General features: G+C 43.1%; 1 protein-coding gene across 9 annotated transcripts in view; it reads left to right on the top strand.

Annotated features, from left to right (window-relative positions):
• Window positions 1-19,083, top strand: part of Map4 (microtubule associated protein 4) — a 171,084-nt gene that overhangs the window by 137,227 nt on the left and 14,774 nt on the right. For 7 of the 9 annotated variants that reach the window (XM_023700697.1, XM_023700695.1, XM_023700698.1 and 4 more), the window contains 2 exons: window positions 11,835-11,941; window positions 13,751-13,966. In XM_023700697.1, coding sequence (XP_023556465.1) covers window positions 11,835-11,941; window positions 13,751-13,966 — 323 coding nt within the window. Of the gene's footprint in view, window positions 1-3,230; window positions 4,680-11,834; window positions 11,942-13,750; window positions 13,967-19,083 lie in introns of those variants that run through there. The other 2 variants (XM_023700701.1, XM_023700700.1) reach the window with 2 other exon arrangements.

Raw genomic sequence — 19,083 nt, 5'->3', positions numbered from 1 at the left:
TTTTTTTTTTTTTTTTTTCCATTTTTAGGGAAGAGTCTACAGGGTATTCAGGGTCTCTCTACTGGATCACACTCATACTGATCTGCCTGTTTACAGCCTCCCAAGAGCTGGGATTACAGGCATGCACCATCATGCCCAGTCTCAATTGCCTTCTCAGTATACTCTGGGGGTGTGGCTGGCATGGCAGGCTTCGGGTTCGAACCCCAGGCCCCTGAGCCTGCACCTGCTTGCAGATGCATTAATCCGTTGAGCTATTTGGCCAGCCCTTATTAGAATTGTTTCCTGAAGATAAAGAATGTGAGAAACTAGTTGTGGAACACACCAAAAAACAAAGGCCCAGAACTGATTAAGTACTAGTTCTAGGCTTAAGGCAGAAACAGAAACAACTGCCAGTACACCTACTAGGATCTTGGACCTAGAGACAGTGCCAAAGTGCTTTTAAGCTTGACAAGTCTGAGAAAAGTGTCTTGGAAATCACCTTCCTACAGCTATACAGAAATCCATGTACTCATGGGGTGAGTTGAAGACAGTGTTAATGGTGGCAAGGGTCAGTCAGATAATGAATAAAGATGATGTATAGAATATATCTATTCTTTCTCTGAGCAGATTATTTGTGTGTGTGTGTGTGTGCCAGGAATTGAACTCAGGGCCTTGTGATTGCCACTCAGGCGCTGTGCCACTGAACTATATCCTGGCCCACACAGATCTTTTTTGAAAACCAGTTTACTGTGTCAAGCCTTATACTGATCACTAGCACTTATAAATAGGTCCTATTCCTGCCTTCTAGAGGTTTGCAGAAGATGCATATAAATAAAAGATTACCATGTGTCTTTTATATCTTCCACACAATCCATACTTCATAGTTCTTTTTTCAGGAGGACCACATTTCTGGTCTGTACGGTATGAGCTGTGATATCGAATGTGTGTTCTTTTTTACTGCCTAGCTTCATTCACCTGGTTGTTGCTCTTGGCTGATTCACATTTTGAAATCTACTTTCGGGTGGAACCACTGAGGCAGGACCCATGAGATTTGAAGGGACTTGGAGTTCAAATTATTGTCAGTTGGTATGAGTACAAAAGATCTGGGTAGGCTAGCTAGAACTAAAACTTCTTGACTCTAGGAACAAGTCTCCATGCTTGGTCTTCGGGTGGGGATTCCCTACTGCTTCATTCAGAGTGTTGAGGGCCAACTCAGGCTGCCGACCTTTTGTGATAGACTTCTGTTTACCTCACACTTGGCTTCTGCCATCAGGCAGCACCCTTGAACAAGGCACTGGCACCCTAGGTTACAATCACATTGTGATGTGTGAAGCAGAAGGTTCCTGCCTGGTTCCTTGAATGTATGTCTAATGTAACTGTTAAAACTATAATCCTTTTTTTAAAAAAAACCTATAACACTTGAAAGCACCTTAAAGGTGACCCTCAGAGATAGAAAACAGAATCTGATAGTGGTTAAATGTGTTATTGGTCAGAATCTTAACTATTACATGACAGAAAGATTGAATAAGCTGGTCTTCTGGCTCCAAGTTGAATTAATGTTTTCTCCACCAACAAAAGTTAAAAGGTCTCAGTGAATTGAAGGAGTATATATGCATGTTCTGGGGGAGGAAACTAATTTTTAAGTGAGTGGGTTGCGGCTTTCCTGAATTTCTAACAGAGTCTAAACTTTGCCTCTGGTTTATTTGAGAGCTTATTTGCAGGTTCTAGCAGGGGATCTCAGTCAGACACCCTTGAAGGTGCTGACTCCTCTTCCTGTAAGTAGTAGTGCAGTAGGCCTTCAGGAGGAACTCCTGTGAGTGGTGAAGGGGGACAGGGACACTGCCAGTCACTTAGTTACTTTTCTGTCATGGCTGAGACAAAATAGTTGATTCCCTAAGTTAAGGGAGGAAAGATTGATTTAGCTCACTGTTTATACAGGTTTGACTCCAAGGCAGGATGGTACATGTTAGAGGGACAGCCATTCATATCTGCAGAAAACAGCAAAAGCCAGCCTAAGATGGAAGGGACAAGCCTCTTTCTGTGCCTTTTATTGTATGCAGGCTGCCTGCCATGAGGAGAGTGTAGCATTCAACATCCTCAATCCCAACATTGGACCATTAGTCACAAACTCTAGATTCAGCTACCTCTAAAAAACTGCCCCCTACACCCATGAGTGCATGAGGTTTGGGGTGACGTGTCACAGCCAGATTGACCTCACATCCTTCCTCTGGCATATTAGTTGTTACAATTTAACTTGTTTTATGGATCAGTCCATTCTGCATATACTATTGTGAGTTCAGAGTCCGGGACAGCAGAGGACTGTTTGTGCTTAAATAGATTACTGTGAAAAACTCCTAAATCCCAGATTGTCAGTCCCTAAGGTACAGAAATCAGAGGAAGATGAACCATCCTCCTGTGCTCACATGATCCCTAACGGATCTGGCCTTTGGGCAGATGCTTAAAGTGTTTTTTAGAATTGGATTGACATTTAGCAGTTGGAATGCATGTTCCTGCAGCCCTGGGGATGTCTTTCAGCCCTGTAGTGAGCTTTCTGCAGGCTGAGCTGCTAGCAGCTCTCTCCCTAGGCTTTGCAGACCCCACTCAGTCAGTTTTCAAGTGAATTTGGTAAGTTGCTATGACAGCAAACCCACTCTTCTCTGAGAAGTGAATGCCTGCAGTTTGGATATTAGATTAAGCTTTTTTTCGTTAAGTGAAATTTGGAACAATTTCCTGGAGTCATTATTCTTCAAGGGTTATAGAAGGGGTTGGCAAATGAATCTTGCTTATTTTTAATACAGTTTTTTGAGTGGGTGAATGTGCAAGTTTAGGCATAGTATCACATAAGGGAACGTGTGGGCACACATATATCTATATCAGTGAAAGCCAAAATAATTACTATCCTCAGTGCCCAGATTGACACTGTACTGTATTTTAAATTGCAGGTCTGAACAGAGAGCTAGTTAACAGGAAATTCGCCTTTCAGATTAATCGTGGCATTTATTTGTGCAGGAAGCAGCAGTTTCCTTCCTTTCTTTTCAACTAATCCTTCCTCCCTCCCTCCCTCCTTTCCTTTTTTCCTTCCTTCCTTCCTTCTTTCATTCCTTCCTCACCTGGGAAACATGTTCAGCATCCAGCTGCTTGAGGAGAAAGGGGCACTTGGGAAATTCATCCTGAATGCTGGGGACTTGCTGTGATGTCACTGCAAGCTCTCTGTGAGCGTAGGTGGTGTTAAAGCACCAGGAGCGAGGGGGAGAGAGCAGTGGAAGAGGCGATGTCGCTCTCCGACAGGCAGCCAGCCTCTCTCGCGGCTGCACTCGGCCAGCTCTGTCAGGGCACGACTGCAGAGTGCCGGATGGACCCCCCAAAAGAAATTGGCCAAGAGGGATTCGAGTGGCAGAGGACAGAGGGCAAACTGAACGAAATCGGGCTGAATGTCAGCATGGACGGACAGCTGAAAGACAGCCTTGTGAAGACCGCCAGCTTCCTGGAGCAGAATAAGCTCTGCTTTTTTGAGGGGAAGCGAGACAAAGCGCTCAGCATTGAAGTGCAGGACAAGGAGTATCAAGCACCCCCAGGTCACCTTGAGAGCAGGTATGTGATTTCAGAAAGCTGCTGTCCCTTGGAGAGGAACTTGGAACACCAGAAGACAGTCGGGTTCCATCCAAGACTTGTAGAGGGGCCAGACAGAAACAAAGCCGCCACAGACCAGGGCAATGTAGCAGAGAAGAATGGGCTGGCACCCCAGAGCCAGCTGGATCTGGATTGTCCTGGGGCTGCCCAAGTCCCCGCCCAGTGTGGTGAGGAGCAGGAGACCAGTGTTTGGAATCCCAACTTTCATCCAGTGGCTGGGGAGCCTCGGGGTTCGAGGGAAGTGAGTCCAGGCAAAGAGGGGAATGGCCGTACCCTCGGCTGCTCACTCATTGGGGTAATACATGACAGCATTGGGCAGATCCAGCGTGAGCCCCCACTCCTGGTGGCTGTTGCCCACCCCACCCCCACCAGTGAACATTTCTCTGCTGCCATTCCACCCATCACCATGGTGGAGTTCACTCCAGAGGATGTGAATGCTGGCTCTGCCAGTCAAGACCAGGATAAGGAGCTGGGGAGACTGAGTTATTCTGAGGAGAGGGGCATGCCTGACCAAGCGCCCCAGCAGAAAAAGGCGATGCGCCGGGCCCTGTCTGAGTGCTCACACCTCTCAGTCCCCCCGACAGTGAACCTGGCGGATAAATATCCTGAGCTCCCTGCCCAAGGAGAGCTGCCTTCTGGCCCGCTGCCACCCCCCAGGAGCCCAGCACCCAGCCCCATGCCCAGAAAGCTGGGGGTCCCTGCTGTGAGGCGCTCCATGACCGTGGCTGAGGAGCAGGTGGCCAGCTGCGAGCCGAGTCCCCAAGAGCGGCCTGTCCTCCCTACTAAGGAGGTGCCTCCTTTCCTCTGTGAAGAAGCGCCAGCTAGTAGGGGAGAGGAGCCGACCCACTTGGGGAAGAAGGAACTGAGCACCGCCACCGGGTTACACCCCTTCAGTGAGCTGGAACAGATTCCTGAAGGAGGCAGCCCAGGAAAAGGACAGGAAGACATTGATTCACACTCTCTGGTCTGCCAGGGAAGCGAGAAGCAGCCAGCGCTGGGGAAGAAAGAAATCGAGGTCAGTGCACCCCAGAGCACTCCATCGCTGCTGCGTGAGGAGACCCCACGTGATGGTATGTTGCTAAATTTTGCTTCCATTGGGAACAAGCAGACAGCAAGGAAGGAACCAAAGTGAAGTCCATTCTGCCTGTGCACCCTGGGAAAGCTGAAGCTCTGAATCCCTCTTGCTGGGAGCAGGGCAAAGAGAAACAAAGTGCATAAGGCTGGGCAAGCTGGTGCCCCAGAGTGAGAGTGACAGATAGGTAGGAGTGAGGGGCCTGCTCACAGGCTGGCTGGCAGTGAATGGGGTCAGAACTGGGGAGCATAAAATTTAAAGCCCCTTCTGTGACCTTGTGGCACCCTGCTTGCCCCACCCCCACTCACCACCCCCCAGCTCCAGTTGGTTTGAACCAGATACATCCTGAGCGGTGAAGTGTCCAATCCCAGCTGATTGATGTCCTTGCTTGGAAACCTATCGCTCTGTGGATGCACAATGAGTTTATCAGCACTACCGCCTCTCATTAAGTTGCAGTCCGGGTGGAAGCTCTGTTGTTCGTTCAGCTTTTGAGAACGTTTTACTTTTGTTTAAGCTGAAAAAGAGCCTTTTAGAGCTGGCTATTTAATATTCTTTTCCTGTTCTTCATGTTTGACCTAATCTTGCTGCTAGTGTTCTCTTTCTGTATGTGTGTTGGGAGGATTTGTGGGGAAAGAGAAGAAAGGAAACCTGATAAACAGCAAGGGCTGTTGTCTTTGTGTCATAGCCCCCACCCCCACCCCGCAGCGCTTGGTGGTGGTCTCAGAAAGCTGGTTATCTCTGAGTCCACATTGAGCACAAAAGACTGTGATTCACAGCTTGTTCATGGTAATTTAAAAGATGTTTTCTTAGTGAAAGATGGTTTATTTTTCTCACGGTGTCGTTTCTCTATTCCCTTGGATACTTTTTATGAAATTTATTGTTCTTTCTTTCTCTGAAAATAAGAAACGTGCTCTTTTGGAGTAGGGTAAGTGGAGGACGACAGGTTTGGATTTTTTTTCATGGAAGTAGGCAGGGTTCCTTAGAGCTCTGGGTCCTAAAAACTCAGGATCCCTATGCTGTCCTAGAAAAAGCCTTGTGAGAACTATAAGCTCCTCGTGAGCCAATTCTATCATCTTCGTTGATCCTCAGCCACCCAGTTCAGTACTGTGTGTGTACAATCTAGATGGCAAGGAGTGAAGGGGTCTTAGAGGCTGAGGCAGGGGGAGTATGAATTTGAGCCCAGCCTGGGCTACAAAGTGAGGTCAAAGCCACTGTAGACTATGTGGCTATGCCCACCCCCGCAAAAAAAAAAAAGGTAACGAGTGAAGACTTTTAATCTTTTTTTTTTTTTTTTTTTTTTTTTTGTGGAACTGGGGATTGATTTCAGTCCCTTGCGCTTGCCAGGGAAGCGCTTATTCCACTGAGCCATCTCCCCGGCCCCAAGAGTGAAGACTTTTGTTTCAGAAGTAATTCATTCTATTTCACAGTAATAATAGTTCGTGCTGATGAGAATACTTGCTGGTGACTGAAAAATCCACTGACCCACTCACCTGATGACTGGGGACTCTGCTAAAAACACTATGTAGATAAAACTGTAGAGACTCATTCACTCATTTTGCACACAGTTTACAACTGCTATGAGGCACTTGGAAATTATCCTACAATTTAGGGCCTTGTTGGAGGCTGAGTCTGAGAGCATTGTGAATCATGAAAGATTTGAATTTTGGTGGGTTTTTGTTTCTTTCAGACAGTATCTCACTGTGTAGCCCTGGCTGGCCTCAAACTCACAGCTGTCCTGTATCAGACTCCAAGTGCCAAGATTATGGGTGTGTGCCACCATGCCTGGCATAAAAGGTTTTTGGAGGAGGTGGCAATTGATTTGGTCTTCCAAAAGATAGGATGCTTGGGGTTGGGGAGATGGCTCAGTAGAATAAGCGGGGTCTGAGTTCAATCCCCAGTTCCGCCAAAAAAAAAAAAAAAAATACCCAAAAAACGTAGAATGCTTGACCAGGCCGAGCTGGAGCTTTCTGGGCTCACAGAAGTAGAGGTAGCAAAAAGTGGGAGCACATGACTGTACTCCCAGTGCTCCAGAGACCAAAGCAGGGGGAGGGACCCTGCAAGTTTGAAGCCAGCCTGAGTTACACACTAAGATCCTGGGCTGTGATCCCAGCTACTCAGGAGGCTGAAGCAAAAGGATAGCAAGCGCAAAACTTAAGGGATAGCCTCTCTCAGAATAAAAGAGGGCTGCCATGTAGCTCAGTGATAGAGCCACCCCTGCGTTTAGTCCCTATTTCTGGAAAAAAGACCACTAAATTTTAGGATAAATCAATAAAATTTATGAAGTCTGAATAACCAAGAAGAAATAGACCAAAACATGAATAGATTCCCAGAAACCTGTGGGACGGTAACAAAATATCTAACATTTGTGTCATTAGGGTCCTAGAGAATATTATGCAAAAGAAATAATAACTGAACCTGGGAATGGTAACATGCACCCATAATCTCAGTATTCAGGAGACTGAGGCAAGATAATCACCAGGAGTTTGTGGTCAGCCTGGGCTGCATAGTGACTTCAAGGTAGCCTGGACTGCATGTTAAAAAATAAAATTAAATTTAAAAAAACCCTGAAAACTGCAGAAGACATTGACATACACATTCAAGAGATTGAACATGCCCAATAGGATAAATACAAGTCACACCAAGACATCTCACAGACTTTTAACAACTATTTTTGTAAAGGAAACAAAAAGATAGAAGTCTTAAAAATCATAGAGGAAGTGGAACAGAGCTTTTCAAGTGCTGAAAGAACTGTCAATTTCTGTGTCTGGTAAAATTATCTGAGAATGAAAGGAAAATAAAGATTCTCAGATAAAGACCAACAGAGTATTGCTGCTGGAAGACATGCCCTAGAGAATGGCTAAAGGGTGCTCGCTAGAAAGATAATAGGAGGAAGCTGGGAATTTCATAAGTGAAAGAATAGAAATGGAGTGGGTAAAAGCAAGAACTATAATAGACCTTCTTTGTCAGGAGTTTTTAAGGCTTATTTGATGATTGAAATAAACATACTACATTCTGTTGAAGTGCTCAGTGTATGGAAAGGAAATATTTATTTTATTTTTTAAATGGTAAGAGTTAAAGGTCATAAACAGAAGAATGGTTTCAGTAGCTTATGTGTACATTGTATGCAATAACTAGGGCAAGCAGTACATCCAAAGCAGTGTACTCACTGTTACCCAGGTGCACACTTGAGGCAGGATTACAGGTAGTTTGAGGTCAGCTTGGGCTGTGAGGTGATTTCAAGGCAAGCAAGATCCTGTCTTAAAAAAAAAAAAAAAATCAGAAAGCCAGACTCAGTAGTGTACGAGTGTAATTCCAGTTTTTAGAGGCTGAGGCATAAAGAGCTCAAGTTGGATCCCATCCTGAGCAATTTAAAGAAACCCTGTCTCAGAAGATGAGGTCTGGGGGCCGGGGAGATGGCTCAGTGGAATAAGCGCTTCCCTGGCAAGCACAAGGGCCTGAGTTCAATCCCCGGTTCCTCAAAAGCAGAAAAAAAGAATTTCAAGCCCTAAAAAAAACTTTACGGGGCCAGGGAGATGGCTCAGTAGAATAAGTGCTTGCCTGGTAAGCACAAGGGCCTGAGTTCAATCCCTGGTTCCGCAAAAAAAAAAAAAAAAAAAAAAAGAAGAAGAAGAAAAAGATGAGATCTGGGTGTAGCTCAGTGGGAGAATGCTTGGGAGCATCTGCAAAATCCTGGATTTGATCCCCAGTATCACAAAAAATAAATAAGCCAGGTGTGGTGGTACAAACCAGTAATCTTAGCACTGGGGAGGCTGAGGCAGTAGGATTGCTGTGAATTGGAAACCAGCCTGGGCTATATGGTTAGTTCAGGGGCACCCTGAACTATATAACAAGATCATGTTTCTAAATAAAATAACAAATTTTATTGGAGAATTCTGTTGTGGTCTTTTGAGACAGGGTCTGGTTCAGCTTGCTTTGAACTCACTATATCACTCCAGCTGGCGTTGAACTCACAGCAGTTCTCCTGCCTCAGCCTCCCAAGTGCTAGGACTATAGATGTGTGTTACCATGTCCAGGTGAGAATTGTGTTTTAACCAGGCTGAGCAATTTAGAATGTTCTGTCCCACAGATAAAAAGGAGGTTGAGGGGCTGGGGAGATAGCACAGTGGAATAAGTACTTGCCTGGCAAGTGCAAGGTTCTCAGTTCAATCCCTGGTACCACAAAACAGACAAACAAAAAGAAAAAAATAAAAAGGAGGTGGAGGGTGTAGTGATAAAACATTTGCTTAGCACAAGGCCCTGTGTTCAGTACCCACCTAACACAGAAAGAGAGACAAAAGAAAAGGGAGGAGGAAAGAGAGATAAAGAAAGGAGGAAGGAAAAAAAGAAAGGAAAAGAAAATCCTAAAAAAATCCTCAGTCCATATTGCTTTACTGGGAATTTACTATTCACTGAATGAATAATTAATACTAATTCTTTCATAAAATAATAAGGAGCACTTCCTAAATCTATCGGGTCAATATCTTTTTACCAGTAGCAGACAAAGACAGTATTAAAAAAATTGAAAATTTGAAAGTAGTTGCTATTGCAAAGTTGCATGAAAAAATTCTAACAAAAAATCTTACCAAATCACACTGAGCAGTATAGGAAAAACTTATAACAGCCAAGTGAGGCTTATTCTAAATATACAAAATTGATTCAATAATCAAAATAACAGAAATAACCCACCATACGTGCAGTATAAAAAAGGAAAATCATAGACACAGAAAAAACACTCAGCGGACTGCAGTACTCATTCATGAGAAAAACTCCTAACACTGGAAATAGAGCAGCAAGTTAATCGACCTCCACAGGAAACCTGCACCAGCCAGGCTCAGTGGGCAGAGTGAGGCGCGGAGGTGGGCGTATCTAAACCCAGGACTTCCAGCCAGTCTGGTCGGCAGAGCAAGACCCTAGTTTTTCCAGATAGCCTGATACCACACTTCACATCATACTTAATGTCAGAATCTCCGTCTTTCTCTTTTAGGACTGGGGGTGAGAACGAACTGTTCCTTGTTGGTATAGGTGACATGAAATGACATATAAAATTGAATAGAAGTATATACAAATGAGTGTAAGACTAGAAAAATTGAATAAGCTCTAAAAAACTTAGGCTACCAGTTTGTGTGTACACAGCGGTGTTATCAAGTGTCTCTCTCCCAACCCTTTCTGACAAATGGTCTCGTGCTATGCATACTCTTGTGTGCTCTTTTTAGTTGCTTCTCCCTTGCTAAGGATGACTCCGTATCAGTCATCAAAGAATCTTCTTGTGCTTTATTTTTCTCGGAATAAAGCATAATACTGATATTTCTGGGTTGTTTATTCATGGTGCCAAGGATTGAACTCAGGCCTAGCCTTGCTTATTTTATTCTGCATCAGAGCCTGGTCTCCAACTTGGAGTCTTCCTGCTTTGGGCTCCCAAATAGCTGGAATTGTAGCCATGATATTTTTGTTTTCTGTGAACTGACTTTGAAAGGTTGTTTCAGTGCTTTACCATTCTAGAAAATTATCTGATGTACAAACTTCCATATTTTCCATTGTGTGAAATATATCTCTAAAATGAGCTTCTAGAAATAGCATTTTTGGGTTGAAATTTTCCTACAGTGCGGTTTTCAGAGCCATGATCAGATCAGACTGCCCTGCCGGTGGGCCGGTTCACTAGTGTTACCAGCAGGGCCCTTCCCTAGCCCAGTGCTTATTTTCAGATGAGAACGTTTGGTAATACATTGCCTTAGCAAGAGCTTTTTCTCAGTTTTTTTAAGGTACAGGAGATTGAGCCCAGGACCTTTCCACTAAGCTGTGTTCTTTTGTTTTGTTTTGTGACAGGGTCCTAGAAGCTAGGATGACAGGCATGTGCCATCATGCATGGCTGAAACTAGCATTTCAGGCCCTGCCCAGCACTTCAGTGAGGGGGCCCTACCTGCTCTTTGCTTTGGTTCCATGTTTGAGGTGGGAAAAGATCTTGTCTAGGCTGGGCTGGTTTGAGGAGAGCCCTGCAGCCATCTACAGCCACTACATAGTCGGCTTAGGGGACACAGACATGGTGTCCCATGCACAGATGATAAACACAGAGCTGCCAAAACATCTTATACCCAAGAAGCCCAAGGAGAGGGAAATTTCAACCCCTGGTGTTATTTTTTCAGGCGGGAGGGCTGTTCATAGGCTATATTCTCTGCAACCTGTTTTACTGACTGACTGTTTTTGGAGCATGTTACCCCAACAAGATGTTTCTAACCCCTCACCCAAAAAGGGCATTTAACCTAATTTTAATTTTCTTGTCTCTTGATACCTAAGATTAGACATCTTTTGCACATTTTTCAGAAGACATTTTATCTCCTATAAACTGTGTCCATATCCTTTTGTTCATTTTTTTCTCATGAGAGTCATTGATTTGAAGAAATGACTTATAAATTGAGAATGAAGTTCAATCTTTTTCTGTTTAGCTTGTACCTTTTTACTTATACTTAACTTTCTTGGTGCTGGATTTTGAACCTTTTGTAACTTCCCTACAGCAGTTCTGGATGTCATGGTGTTCAGTCCTTTCAGACACAGCCCCATTGACATCCGCAGGAGCCCCTTCACTGGAGGAGGCAGGGCTGCCTGAGGCAGGTGACTGTTTCTAGCCCTGGGTCCAGTTGTGTGGTCTCAGCCTCGTTGCAAATCTGGGTCACTGCTGGAACTGGAGCAGCTTAATCTCACATCCTCCATAAAGCGTTCTTCACGGGGAGAGGAAGTATCGGGAGGATAGGGGATGATATACTGGCTTTTACCCCATCTGTCTGCAGCCTTTATTCCAGAGATGGACTCCATAGAAGAGGTTTTTGTCCCTTGTGTGCACTCATTGGTGACAGTACCTCTTTGTGGTCTCTAGGGAAGGGAAACCAAACTTCAAGTGCCATTTTCTTCCTCTGATCATTTGTACAAAACCCCCTTAGATCTATTCTCTACTAGGACAACTCCCTGAATCTTTGGAATCTAGTGGTCCTGTGTCGCTGTGAGAGCTTGGGAGTCTTGTCTGCGCTGCAGCAGCACGAACCTGTGGAATTGTTTTCCGAATGAAGTGGGAGTTAGTGCTCTGTCTGCTATGCCTAGCTCTTTCAGAATGGATATAAAAAATATTTGCTCTGAATAATTCCCAGTTACCACCCACCCTTAGGAATAGCCAGGCCAGAAGAGGGAAAGGTGGCTGTGAGTGTGACCGGAAATGACATCTCTACCCCCCCAAACAAGGAACTCCCACCAAGCCCAGAAAAAAAAACCAAGGTAGGTGCCAGAATGATGGTTATCTTCTAGTGCTGTAATTTTTTAAAAATAGTGCCTTCTGCTACTATTGCTTGAATCATGAATGTTCTTTTTTCTGAGCCAGTACAAGTCTTTCTTCAAGTGTGGATGTGCTTAGAATTTTCTTGGTGTGAATATAGCTCAGGTGGTCCTTAAACTCACTGTGTAGCCCAGTGTGGGCTTCAAACTCACTGCACCACCCCCCTCAGCCTTCGGAGTGCTGAAATCATAGGTGTGTGTGCCACCACACCCAGCGGAAAATACTTTAGTATTTCCACTTTACCATAGCAATCTAAACCAAATTTTAAATGTTCTGCAATCTAAACCAAATTTTAAATGTTCTGCCTTTGACCCTTTTATCTTATGTATCTATTAAAAAACTTGTATTGAGGTTGTCCTTACAAAAGGACAATTGGAGTAATAAAGGAATTTAGAGTTTTATGGTTGCTCTTAGCTGTAGACACACCCCCACGCCTGAAACCTTCTTTTACTTTATTTTTTTACGTATTTAGTAGAGGATCTATCGGGTCTTACTACAGATGGGACTCATAGTGTGATCCTCCTGTTTTCAGCCTCCCAAATGCTGGAATTACAGGTGGACTTCACCCCCAGTGTCATTTGTTGTCTCAGAGCACCCCAGGGGCAGAGCCCACACAGGATGCCGGGAATCAAACCTGGTCCCTGTATCTGCCTAAGCAGGTGCTTTAATCTGCTGAGCTATCTGGCCAGCCCTCTTTTACAGGGTCTCTCTGTATTGGTAGAGGCTGGACTTGAATTAACTATGTAGCCCAGGCAGGCCTCAAACTCTCAACAATCCTCCTGCCTGAGTCTCCCAAGTGCTGGGATTACAGAGGTGTACTGCTATAACTGGCTACTTTCTTGTACTTTTTTTTTTTTTTTTTTGGTGGAACCGGGGATTGAACTCAGATCCTTGTGTTTGCCAGTCAAGCGCTTATCCTACTGATCCATCTCCCCGGCCCCTCTTGTACTTTTTTTGAAGTTCATTTTAGAATATTAGGATATAGTGATGTTGTCACAACAGGATACAGATAGTATAGCCAAGTGTGATCATGTACACCTGTAATCCCAGTGTTCTGGGAGGCTGAGACAGAAGGATCATAAAATCCAGCCCAGCAAGATACAATCTCAAAAGAAGAAAAAGGGCTGGAGATGTAGCCTTGAGCTCATTCCCCTGCATTACAAATAAGAATGAACAAGCATGTGCCTGTAATCCTAGCTAGCAGAAAGCCAAAGTGGGATTGTGAATGCAAGGCCAGTTTTGGCCTCATAGCAACTCCATGGCTCAAAAAAACACCAAAAGATACAGTAGGATTGCCTTAATAACCCACTGATAATTTTGTTTCTGAAAGTATGACAGCTACCAGAAGTTGCCTAATAATATAAACCTATTACTGATGTTAAATATTCAAGTACCAAACCGGTTGGATTTGTGGCACTGTCAATAAAGAATTTTTCCACAGACTGGTGATGTACCTCTGTGGTAGAGAGAGTGCTGGCATGCGTGAGTCCTGGATTCAATCCCTAGCACCAGAAAGAAAAAGAAAATCTCCCCAGTTTCTTTCTATTCTATTCTGGTATTGTTTTTGTTTTCTGAGCTCAGAAGAAAGAAATGCTAATTTTCAGTTGCATCATCCTCATTGTTTATAATTTTACTTTGAATTGTGCAATTTATACTTTTTTATTTGTTTTTATTCTTGTCTGTGTGTTTGATGTTGGTCTTTAAAAAATTAAAATATAAAATATAAAAAAAAAACAACAATCAACCTAAAGCCTTTGGCCAACACTCAACCTGCAAAGACTTCAACATCGAAAGCCAAAACACAGCTCACTCCTGTCCCTAAGCAGCCAGCTCCTACCACCTCTGGTGGGTCGAATAAAAAACCCATGAGTCTTGCATCAGGCTTAGTACCAGCTGCCCCACCCAAACGCACTGCTGCTGCCACTGCCAGGACTTCCGTCTTACCTTCGAGAGACGCAAAGCCAAAGGTAAGTACTCTCCAAGTCCCATGCCAAGGAGCTGTTTCCCCTCTGTGCACCAGCCAGACTCTTCTTGCTATTAGATGATGGGCTCAAGCTGGCAGATTGAGGAAGGGGTAGGGTGCTTATGATATCCATTTGTGTGCCCATGGACACCGCATGGCCCTTTTGGCCCTTCTACTCTCTCTACCTTTCCTTGTCTGTCTATTTATTTATTTATTTATTTATTGACGGACCTGGGGATTGAACTCAGGCCCGTGTGCTTGCCAGGGAAGCAAAAAAAATTATTCTACTGAGCCATTTCCCTAGCCCCCTTGTCCCATTTAGAAGCAGTTTTTCTTTTGATTTTTTGATGTAGTGTCTCACTATATAGTTCAGGCTAGCCTTGAACTCCCTCTGTAGCCCACGTGAACCTCAAACAAATGGTGATCTTCCTGCCTCAGCTTCCTGATTACAGGTATGAGCACCACACCTAGCAAGAGGCGATATTTTATCTACTTTGTTACCTCTGCCTTATAATTAATTATTCCTTACTCTGCCTATTTATTCACCTGTTAACTTGTTTCCCTGGGTGCACACACTAATCATATACTCTTTTTTTTTGGGGGGGGGGGGCAGAACTGGGGTTTGAACTCAGGCCCTTGCACTTGCCAGGCAAGTGCTTATTCTACTGAGCTATCTCCCCAGCCCTCATATACTCTTTGTAGGTATAATTTTATATCAAATTTAATAATTTGCTATTGTCTAATCCTGCAGAGGGTCATTTGCACATTATGTCAGTGATATCCTGCCTCCTCCGGCTTATCTCCCTGTGATCCAGCAACATGTGTTTGCATGTGAGAAACTGGGCTGCTTCCAATGATCTCCAACTTCCCAGTTCACCCTCACTTTAGGTATCATCCGGAAACTGATCATATTGTGAGCCACATTTGCTTGTCAGAGTTGTTCGGGAGCAGAGGATTGGTGGAGGCTGAGCTGCCTCCCACACGTCTTGTTTTGCTGGAAGGGCTATGGGCCTTCCTGCTGTGCTGCACACTCACGATGTGCAAGGATCTCCCATGCAAACATGCCTCATGGTGATTTAATATGGTAAAGGAAATTGGAGGAGGGCCGGGGAGATGGCTCAGTGGAATAAGCGCTTCCCTGGCAAGTACAAGGGCCTGAGTTCAATCCCCGGTTCCGCCAATAGAAAAAAAAGAGAAGAAAATTGGAGGAGCCTAGGCATCATATGCTAGGCTGAAACCCTGGCCAAGAAGCGGAGAAATGCTTTCATATAGTAGGAATGACAGAATCTTGTAATGCTTTCTTTATCATCCTCACCAAGTTGGCTGCCTCTCTGGCTCTTTAGAAGTAATTTACTTGAAGGAGAAGGCAGAGAGAGAACAGGAGGCTTAAGCTATGGTGACAGGTCCTTGTGAGGCCTAATCAGCACTGGCTTCTCGGGATAAGGGAGAGGACATGTCCAGTGAGTTTCAGTAGTGAAACTACTCTTGATTTCTTTATGTACATTAACTCCTTTAATCCTCTCTCAGCCATTCACAATGCAGGGCCTAGTGTTAAAGAATGATAAGTTGGGGCTGGTGAGATGGTTCAGTGGTCTAAAGCACCTACTTAGAACAAGCTAAGCCAAGCAAAGCACAGGGACCTCGGTTCAATCCCCCAGCACCACATGCCAGCCCGCCCGCCCCCTGGTGGGCTGAGCTGGCCACACACAAAATAAATAAATATTAAAAAAAAAAAAGAATGATAAGTTTAGTTATGAATGATAAAGTTTAGTTATGTCGTCTTCCTAAAGTCTCTGAATAAGTGACAGCCAGTGTTTACAACTTGGGGAATCTGCAGCCCTGTTTTAGTATGGCTTTTTATTTTTATTTTTTTATCCTTTTTATTTTATTTATTTTTATTTTTAATTTTTTTCCATAATTTTGTTGAGAAACAAATAGCAATGAGACAGTTTCAAATCAAGTTGGTAGGACAGTTTCAATAATTAACATGTTGGGGCTGGCGAGATGGCTCAGTGGTCTAAAGCACCTACTTAGAACAAGCTTAGCAAAGCACAGGGACCACGGTTCAATCCCCCAGCACCACATGCCAGCCAGCCCCGCCCCCTGGTGGGCTGAGCTGGCCACACAATAAATAAATAAATAAATGTTTTAAAAAAAAAATAATTAACATGTTGCATATTCTCTTCCTATTGGTTATTTGCTGTACAAGATGTGGACATGATATCCTATTTACAAACACTATTAGAACAAATCCCTGTATTCATTAAGAGAATGTAACTATATAGCTATCCTAACCATCTTGAATACACAGATACAAAATGGACATTCATCTGTATCCCCTTTTGTTTAGTTCTATCATTTGAGTATTATAGGTGTGTTAACTCAGGAAAATATTCTAAAAGAATCCAATAGTCCATAATAGTACAGGCTATCTTAGAGAAATGAAAATCTCCCTCATAATAAATATTGTACATTAATGCTTATAACAGATTATTCATGGTAGCTAAACAGAGGCAAATCAAATGTCTACCAACTGGCAATGAAGAAAATATTACATAACTGTAGAAAAGAGTTCTATTAAGCCATAAAAAGGAATCTCATACTAATAGGTGCTACAATGTGGGAGGACCTCCAGTGGAAGATCCCAATGTAAAAGACTAATTCTATTTAGGTGAAGCACCTAGAAATAGCTTAAGTTTTAGACAGAAGAATAGCAGTTGTGTAGGCAGAGAGTAAAGACTGATTACAGATGACCAAGGAGGACCTTTTTCTGGCCATGAAACATTGTGAAACTGGATTAAAATGATGGTTTCTGGTCTCTGTAAGTTTACCCAAAGTCATTGAATTGTATACTTCAAATTGTTGTGTTTTTCATCTATTCATTCAAATAGATGCATTTTTTCACCATAATTTTATTGATAAACAAATAGTAATGAGACATTTTCAAATCAAATTGGTAGGACAGTTTCAATAATTCACACATTGCATACATTCTTCTTAGTGGTTAATTGCTGTATAAGATGCAGACATGATATCCTATTTACAAACACCATTAGAACAAATCACTCTATTCATTAAGAGAATGTAACTATATATCTATCTTAACCACTTTGAATACACAGATACAAAATGGACATTCATCTGTATCCCCTTTTTTTGTTAAGTTCTGTTATTTGAATATTATAGGTGTGTAAACTCAGTAAAATACTCTAAAAGAGGCCAGTAGCCCATAATAGTATTGGGTCTTCCGCTTCACTGGCAATGTCACAAATTGTTGACCCGAGTCCCCTATAGCTCAACATAACAGCATGGCTTTACTTCTTATATTTCGTTTTTATACTTTTCTGCTGGATGGTTAAGACCAAGGGAAAGCAGGACCTATGCAACAAGAGTTGTAGCTTTTGGGTCTGATAAGGTCAGTGAAATCCCCTCAGGATTTATCCTGAGATCCTGTACCTCAGATTGTAGAGCCTTTGTCCGTGTCAGCCATGTGGATGAGTCACGGCCATTGCTTGGCCAATGTGCTCTCTGTGAAAGCCTGAGAGAATGTTTTCTCGCCAAGTGACTCTCCTTAGGCACACTCTGTATCATCAATCACTTTCCTCTTTGGCCCCATAATCTCCTTGATCAGAAAATTTGGGACACTACTGAGTTACATGACGTTACAGTACAGGTTTTCATCTGTCCTGAGTCTTAATTGACCTTGGAAGGCTAGGGCCAAAATATTGGCTTTCCTTGCAGCTCTCCTTTTTCTTTAATTTTGGTCTGCAAACTTAGGTGGTTAACCATCCAGAAGACAAGCTTATTGTTATTACCATATAACTTAGGCTGTTAATCTTAACCTCACTATCTGTCTGCATATCAAACATCTTAGGTATAATATGGAATAGGTATTTTTCATCGAGTATTGATATGTTGAACTTTAAGTCCCTACAGAATATGATAAAAAACATTTAAAAATTAGAATATATTTTAGTATGGCTTTTTAGATAACATTTTTTTGCATGAGACACAGGTTGAACTCTTTTGAGAAATTAATAAAAGAGTCTCATAAAATAATTTTTGCCTATTTGTAGAAAGATTAATAGGGCTGGGGAGGCAGCTCAAGGGCATAAGTGTCTGCCTGGCAAGCTCAAGGTCCTGAGTTCAATCCCCAGTGCCATAAAAAACAAAAAAAAGAAAGATTAATAGAACAAGAGAGAAAAATCTGTTCTGAAAAATAAGTGAATCTTTGGCAGAGGAGAAAATATAAATTGAGAAATAGCAAACTAACTTCAGTTATAAATAAAGGGTAGGCTGGGCCTGCAGCTTGCTGAGGCCAAGAGCTTGATATCTGAAAGATTTCATATCCTTAGAGATTTCTACCTTGGGTAACTTTTTTGTTTTGTTTCGCTTTGCTTTGCTGTTCATTTTGCTTTGCTTTGCTTTGTGAAGTTACAGGGTTTCACTGTATAGTTTAGCTGGCCTTTAACTGCATTTGTAGCCCAGGCTAGCCTCAAACCCACTGTGATCCTCCTGCCTTGACCTCATCAAGTAACTTTTACTAACTTATTTTATTATTACTTTATTATTATTATTACTTTATTATTACTCTTACTAGTAAAATACTAAGACTACATTAGATTTTTCTGAATCATAGTCACATTGAAAGAATATCCTAGATAGCACCTGGCTTTATCCTCAGATTGTCAGGTGATCTGCAAAGGAGCCGTTCTGCATAAAGTCCTGTGGTTCATTCCTGTCAGAGGTGACAGCAGAGCCAATTGTCCATTCCAGTCTTAAAGTTCTTTGCCCCACACTGAGGCCTCAATTCGTGGAAATGGGCCCTACCCTGCATTGGCACTTAGACTTGATTTAAGTAGGTGTCAGCCCATGATTCCTTCACTGAGATACAGTCTTACTGTGTATTTCAGGTGGGCCTTGAACTCACTGTGTAACTCAGGCTGGCCTCAGACTCATGGTGCTCCTCGAGTGCTGGGATTACAGCCGTTTGCTACCATATCCAGCGTAGCCTGTAATTTCTAAGCACCTCCCTAGCATACTCCATTTCAACAATGTCCTACTTGTCTGTGCCAATGCCCTGTCCTCTGGGTGGCATTTCTCTTTTTTTTTTTTTTTTTT

Source organism: Octodon degus, unplaced genomic scaffold (assembly GCF_000260255.1).
Source record: "Octodon degus isolate 3935 unplaced genomic scaffold, OctDeg1.0 scaffold00126, whole genome shotgun sequence".
Classification (NCBI taxonomy): Eukaryota; Metazoa; Chordata; class Mammalia; order Rodentia; family Octodontidae; genus Octodon; species Octodon degus.
This window is presented reverse-complemented; position numbering and strand designations above follow the sequence as displayed.